Source organism: Leptosomus discolor, chromosome 1 (assembly GCF_034619465.1).
Source record: "Leptosomus discolor isolate bLepDis1 chromosome 1, bLepDis1.hap2, whole genome shotgun sequence".
Lineage (NCBI taxonomy): Eukaryota > Metazoa > Chordata > Aves > Leptosomiformes > Leptosomidae > Leptosomus > Leptosomus discolor.
This window is the reverse complement of record NC_141391.1, coordinates 120,814,313-120,821,894: the sequence shown is the minus strand read 5'-3', so window position 1 is coordinate 120,821,894 and position 7,582 is coordinate 120,814,313. Positions and strand designations below refer to the sequence as shown.

Below are 7,582 nucleotides of genomic sequence, written 5' to 3'. Positions count from 1 at the left end.
AGCAGGTTTTAGTAGGATTAACTGCATTGTGTATGGACTCTTCCTCTCATGTTTTTGTGCAGCTTGTTAGACATTGCTGCTTAGCAAAGGGAGATCCTGAAACACAAGCAAGCTCTGTCACTTTTGATGTTCAGTCTGGAAAAGATGTCATGCTGCCATTAGTAGTTCTCTAGAGTATCCTGATGTGCTAGTGGGCTGATGCAAGCAAGCTGGTTCTAGGCTCCTACCAGTTAAAGGAGCAAGAAAGACTGTATCTGCTCTGGTCATGAAGGCACCTTTGGTCAGAAGGGATAGATTTCTGTTACACAGAGAGGATTTTGTAGATGATGGGTTTGATAAAATGAGTTTTTGCCTCTTTTCTATCTGCACTCAGTAGTGAAAATGTGATTAATCTTCTCTGTTTTGAATGCTTCTCTGTCACCATTGTGTACAGACTAAATCGAGAAAAATATCTTGGATTTATATGGCTAACTTTTAGATAGTCTGAGACAGGTGAGATGAACCCTGCCTCTCTCCTAGCACAGCACTAGGACTGTGTAGCACAAGACAAGATTTTTCTCCTAGAGAGCTGAATCACAGGTATCCTGGCTTCCTCTGTGATATCTGTGTAATACAGGCAGACATCTCAGCTGTGGCTTGAGTTTGTCATGTAGATCTCTTGCAGCTCTTCCCTTAATCAGGGACTCAGTGGGCTGGGGGTGTCACAGATTAGACTAACAGGCTGCCCCTGGTTGTGTGTGAGTCTTGGAGAGAGAGGGAACTAAAAATCAGGCTGCCAAACAGATGTGCATGAGGAAACCACAGCCCTAAGAGAGAATGATGCAAGTAAAACCATGCATCGCTGTCATTGTGTGAATAAACTGAGAAGTCCGTGATTTGTGACAGTGGGTTTTGTATAGTAGGAAAGCACAGGGAGATGGAACTGGTCTCAAAGCCATGACAAAGGCAAGAAAATAGGGTATTTCTGAAATTAATCAATTTATTTTGTTGATCTGGGTCAGAAAGAGATAAGATGCATGTTTTGATATGCATTACTTGCAGGAGATAAAATCAAGCTGCTTAATACCAGTTCATGCATACCAAGTAGTGGTTTAAAGCCAATGGCCCTTTCAGGTGGACCTGTGTGAAAGCACCTTTCTCCCCAGAGCTCAGAAATGGAATAATCAGCTTATGTTAACTTTTCAAGCTGACCTGGAATCACTAGTATCTGTCAGGGGAAACTGAAAGAGTAAGCCTAGGGTTTTCACTGGCTTTGGATTTTTCCAGTATTCAGACTTCTTTTATATAGGGAACGTGCAGTGTTCACAACAGAAGGAAACAGCAGTGCTCACTTTCATAAAATTATTTTATTTCTAATATGTTTCTTGTTTTATTTCAGCTTGCCAACCTCTTTATTCTTAGCTTTACTTGGAGATGGAATGCACTTGTCATGTAAAAAAAAAAAAAAAACAAAAAACAAAACAACCCAAAAAACCCCAAACCAAAACAAACTCAAACCCTAATTTTGCTTTTTAAAAAGAGGAAAGGGGGAAGTAACTACCATGTATTGCAACACTGTTGTGGGTTAGCTGTGGCTATCAGCCAAACTCCCACCCAGCTGCTCAGTCCCTCCCTCCCCTCCTCAGCAGGATGAGGGGAGAAAATGGGAAGAACAGGAAGAGACAAAAATAATGGTTTGAGATGAAGACAGTGAGATTACTTGCCAATCACTGTCCTAGGCAAAACAAACTCAACTTGGGGAAAACTGACTTAATTTATTGCCAGTTAAAATAAAAATGTAACTACTAATTTGGGTAGGGGGAAACAAAAAGGCAAACAGTGAAACAAAGTTGTTCCTGCCCCTCTTTCCTAGGCTTAGCTTCATTTCTTCACTCATGACTACTCTACTTGCCCGTCCTACACCACCTCCCAAACCCTGAGTAGCACAGTGGGGTGGGAAGGTTATGTCAGTGTACAATAGTTTCTCTCTACTGCACCTTCGCTCCTTCTTTCTCACTCTTTTCCTCTGCTCAGGCATGAGCTTTCCATGGGCCGCAGTCCTTCAGGAATACCTGTCTGTTCCAGCATGGTCTCCTCCACAGGCTGCAGCATGGATCTCTGTTCTGACAGCTGGAGGACTTCGTCCTCCATCTCCACCTTTTTTTTTTTTTTTTTTTCCTTTATTTGTGTATTTCATACAGCAGCCCATACACACAGGTATGTGTAAGTTGCGTAACAGTGTTATTTATATCATTGAAGGAATGGAAATAACTTCCACCTCAGCCTTTCTGTGTAATCTAGAGAAAATGGCATGTCATTTTCTTACTAGGTTTAAAGTGCACATTTAATACCATACCTTTTGATTGACTCTTGTTGCTGCTTCAATAGCAAACACCATTGTTATTTTTATCTTCTCAGGAGAAAATACGTGAAGTTAAATGGCTGAAGAAAAGTGAAATCTGGAGATAACTGTGCTCCCTCAGAGCATATAGGACTTATTTAACAAACAAGAAAAAGACTCTTGATACTGACAAAGGGAAAGCTTTTTTATGTTCAATGCTCTTTCAATCTATGGACCAACTTCTGAAATACCATTTGTAACATAGTAACTCCCTGTGCACAGGATAGTGAAAGGCTTTTGGGAATTACCTAAACACTTTAAGAGACCATGGTAGTCACCCAAAAATTAAGTGTAAATAAAACAAATTTTAAAAAGAAAGTTGGAAGCTATTATATATATAGTAATATGGAATAAATTAATAGATTTTCCTATGCTACTAAAGCATTAATAAGGCCCGGAGTTTAAAGTATCCCTTCATATGGTTAAAATAACTTGGAGTTCTAGAACAAATAACAAACAATGACTGAGGACATAAATATTGTGCTTCAGGACATGAGCCAAAGACTAACACACAGACAAATATTTTTGTTTACAAGTACATTATCTAACTGTAGCTTTTTTTGCCTTGTAGTTTAAGCCATCTATTGTGGGTTACACCAATGGAGCATAGCTAGGTCCTGGAGCTCCCCTGTTATGAGGTCTGGCTACATCTTTTTTACTCTATTATTTTATTTATCTCTTCACTACTGTGTTGATAAAGTTTTTATGATTGTTAGTCTAGGTTTTATATCTTCAAAGATAAATTAATAGAATGTGTATTCTTATTTTTAAATAAAAAGCTGGCTTTTCTCCAGTGCCATTTCTGAAGTTGACTCAAGGAAGGCGTTGAGATCATTATTCACTCAAAAGTAAGACAGCTCTATAGTTAGCATCCATTGAGCAAAGTACTGCTTTACATCCTCTATAAATATTTAATTACCAAAGAAAATGGGATGGAACTGTTATGGTACAAGTTACTTCCTGCATCTGATTACAAAAATTATTCACAGTTAGAAGTCTAATCTATTTTAACAGTAAGAAATACGTTTCCTGGAGCAGCTTATTTCTTGGTTACAATGAAATGACCAAATTTGAGTGTTGAAAAGGTATGTTACAAAATTCTAGAAAAGAGTCAAAATGCTCTTCTTAGTTTGCCATGGTTATCTACTATTTGCAGCACTCTTGCTCAAGGTGCTTAAATTTATTTTCCTTCTTTTAGTTGCAGGATTTTGCTCTCATATTTACATTTTATGTGCTTCTTTTCTTGTTTATGACAACTAATTTTGTGAAGCTTTAATGATATATAGAGGTTAGCACTGTGCTTTTGTTGTAACTATTTGGAGTCTATTTCAGCTTAAAAAGACTATGAAAAGTCTATTTATTCAGTCTGACTTTGACGCCTAAAGTTACTTGATAGCATCCTTCTAATATTCACAAAAGAGCAACAGGGCAGATGAGATTACAATTGGAAACTCATCAAAGTAAATTGATGCCTCTCTTGGTCCTGGACATTGCTGTTAGTTGTCTTCAGCTTCAGAAGTAGGATCAGTGCCTGGGAAAAGGTGCAAGGCTCTTTTTCAGCTGGGACAAGCAATAAAGTTAATTCTGCTGGGATGGATGAAAAAAACAGTCACCCAGCACCTAAACCTGAAGATGAACTAAGTGTAAGTAGGTGACTTAAGCATTCTTGATTTCATAAACTTCTTGACACTATTAGATCTCTTATGATCTAATTCTCAGGTATAAAACTTAACATCCTAGTTGATTTTTTATAACTTTCCATTTTATAACTCAATCTGAACATGTCAACATATGTTTGTATATCTTCAGATTTGCTAATAACAAGTACTTTCAGACAGTAGAAATAATGGAAATATCAGTGCAACTATATGAAAAGCTTGTATTGTGTCATGGCAACATCTTTTTCCAAAAAGAAATCAATTTCTAGGCAAGAGAGGCAACTTTAAAGTAGGTAGAGTGTTTTGTTTTTCTCTGACAAGATACAGAAGGGGATTATTTCATAGCTTTAACTTATGACAAAGAACTAATTAAATAATTTAGTGTATGGCAATAGTCAAATTGCAATTTTTGCTGGAAGCCAGTTCTAGAATACAAGAATGAAGTAGCAGCAGAGAGGAATGTTGAATTAAGAGTTGTGATCCTTGTTGAGGGAAGGGAACAGTTTAAATTTGACTTTGTTTTTTGTACTATAAAGTGTTTATGGTAAACTAATGTAACCTGGGGAAATATATAAAATGTAGAGCATGGCATTCAATATTCCTATGAATCCTGTGTAACAGAGAACTTTGCCATGCAAGTCTTGGTTCATGAAGTGCATTTTTAAAAAAAATAAGGTTAGAATTGCGGTACATGCGATGTAGACACTAGATGTTTCAAGTGCATACTTACAGTCCAGTGATGTCAGTCTTAAGCAGTCTTTAACGATCCTTGACAGGAACTTTGCATCTAGTTTTTAAGAATAAATCTGTGATTAGATCTACTGCTACAAAAAGGAATGACATGGAAAAACTTAAATGTAAAATATTCTTAGGGGAAGATTGATGAAAGCAGCAACTGTCCCCTTTGACCCATAGTGGCCCAAATTTCAGATGTCAGAACTGAGCATTCGTTGAGCTGTCTCAGGCTGTCCTATTGAATGTCTGAGCGTATAAGGGAACTTGATATATCAGAGCTTTAAACAAATAAGCAATTTTGTTTTCATCTATACACAGAATCGTACTCAATAAGGTTTTTAAAAAATAAAGAAGACAGGCAAAATGAGTCCTTCTTGAAAGCATGCAAAACACGTGCAGTTAATTACCTAGACAGAAGACAGGAGTCCAAAATCTTCCAGTTCAGTGTTTTCATGTTTTGTCTGAGGAAATTGTTAAGTGTACTACTGGGTCTTGTTACTCTACTCATTGTTGCTTTATTGCTCATTTTTCTTCTTGTTTTTGAACATCCTCAACTCTGAAGTCAAAGACTGACAGCCATTATATTTGACTACAAGACTGGCAGGATATTTGTGATGGTGTTGCTTATGCTCTCTCTGTGAGGTTACACAGAGCACTCTCATTGAAGGCACTGTCCCCCTGAGTTTTGAGTATCTCCAGGGGTGGGGGTCTCCTGACCTCTCTGTGCATGGCCCAGGTGCATGGCCCTCATGGTTAGAATCAATATTTTTTGCTTTTTTTCTTCACACTGTGTTGTCTGTGTCCCATCTCACACCCCACCCCCCAGCTGGAATTTCCCCTCCTTCCATGTGTGGCTGTTGTGGCTGTCTCTTCGCTGTGCATCAGTGAGAAAAGTGTGATTCTGTATTCTCCATAATCCACTTTAGGTAGGGGAAACTATAATTAGATTTACTCTTTGCCTTTTTGTCTCCATCTAAACAACCCCAGGGCTCACAACTTCTTGCTGTATGTTGTATCCTCCAGCCCCTTGCCTCTTGGAGGCCCTCTCCTGGAATCACTCCAGTTTATCAACATCTCTGTTACACTGATGGACTCAAAACTGGACCCAGTACTTCAGATGTGGCTCTACTAGTGTTGGGCAGAGGGAAACAACTGCTTATCGTAGATTATTTCACAGCACTGCTTTTGCAGATGGCTAGTAATTATGTTTGGCATTTCCTGCATGTCAAGCTCCACTAGCACATAGTTTTTGTAGCCACCGTATTAAACTTAGCATCCCACATTGACAACTCAGAGTGTAGTTCTTAGCTGAGTACTTCTTGACTTTCATAGTCTTCTCCCTCTTCAAGTGAAATATAGTTAGGAGGAGTGAAAAACGAATCTTGTGTCCATACGTTTTAGTCTACAACAGGCCACGTGCTCTTGCAGTGTACCTTCTCAAAGTCTTCAAAGAATGAAATGATGCTAAATACTCTGTCAGCTTGTTGCAGCCTTTCTCCTCACTGCTGAACCCTTGTAGCTCTGCAGAGGCTAAGAAGGATCGGTTGAGCATAAGGAGCAACCAGATCTGCCCGAGTTAAGGTCTCTGTTGTTGTGTGCGCGTCTGTTCTGGTGTGATTACAAACTCTTTGGTGTACTTCTGTGTGGGCACTGAAAGCGATAGCTGATGGGACAGGGGTGTATCCCACAGCAGGGTGAGGCTATCTGCATGTTGAGCGAATCATACACCAGTTATTGTTGGTCTTTGTCAGAGATTCCTGACTTGCATTGCTTAGACATGACATACCTCTGAGTAGGTCCGAGCCCCACAAGTGGCATAGAATCAGTTGTGAGGTGGGGGAGAACAACTTGGGAAATGCCCTTAAAATGAATTAAGCTATTCCAAAGATGAAGACCAAAACAAACAAACAAAAAGAACTTTTTCCTTATATTTAAGATGGTGAAGTTCAGTTTTATCTTTATGTATATGAGGTCCTGAGCCGGGTCTTTTTGTCTCAAAGTCTGTTTTGTGCTTCATAGAAGACTTTGCGCTAAAGTGCTTGCTGCTAGTTGCTGACCAGTGTTTGTCAACACCTTCAGTTATGGAGAGCTCGCGATTTCCTAAGGCAGCTTCTTGAGAGCTTCCTTCTCACTAACACCAACATGTTTTTGGAATATTTTTCCTGACTGTTCCTTATTGATATGGCAATATTACATAACTTATGTTATAGTTGTGACGTAAGGAGGAAATTAAAGTTTATTTTATAGTTCTAATTCTGGTGCAGCTGGGTATCACAGCTATGCCTGTGTTCATACCCAGTGCACTTGGTCATTAGTGCCCTGAGTGGTCTCGGATTTGCCAGCTAACATCTGCAGAGATGAGACAATGAATTGACTGAACCTGTAGCTGATCTCATGACAAAGTACTTGACTGACATGGGAGACCTCCAAGAGGGAATTTTATGAAGTCTCAGAGACTTCCCCAGGCAGCTCTTGCTGTGCTTGCAACAACTGATAGACATTATTTATATGCTTAAATGCATTGATTATCTCCTGCAGAGGAAAATGCCTGGGGGAGTGTCTGGTACAAACGGACTTTCCAGAACAGACCAAACTGTACATAGTTAAGGTACTTATAGGAATAGAAACTGCTTCTGCAAATGTAGGAATGGTCACATAATAGTCTTTTGTATCTAGATAAGATGGTCAGGAGATATTTTGAATCTACTTTTAGAAAATCTGGGAGTGTAGTTCAAAATAAACTGTCAATGGGCTGGATATCCAGATGATGACCTTGTCCAGGTCCTATTCCAGTAAGATCTGTTCTCCT

At 39.0% G+C, this 7,582-nt stretch overlaps 1 protein-coding gene across 1 annotated transcript in view; it reads left to right on the top strand.

The window, feature by feature from the left end:
* Positions 1-3,972: 3,972 nt before the first annotated feature.
* Positions 3,973-7,582, top strand: part of TMPRSS7 (transmembrane serine protease 7) — a 32,372-nt gene continuing 28,762 nt past the window's right edge. The window contains exon 1 of the mRNA XM_086463387.1: positions 3,973-4,023. Coding sequence (XP_086319513.1) covers positions 3,973-4,023 — 51 coding nt within the window. The remainder of the gene's footprint in view (positions 4,024-7,582) is intronic.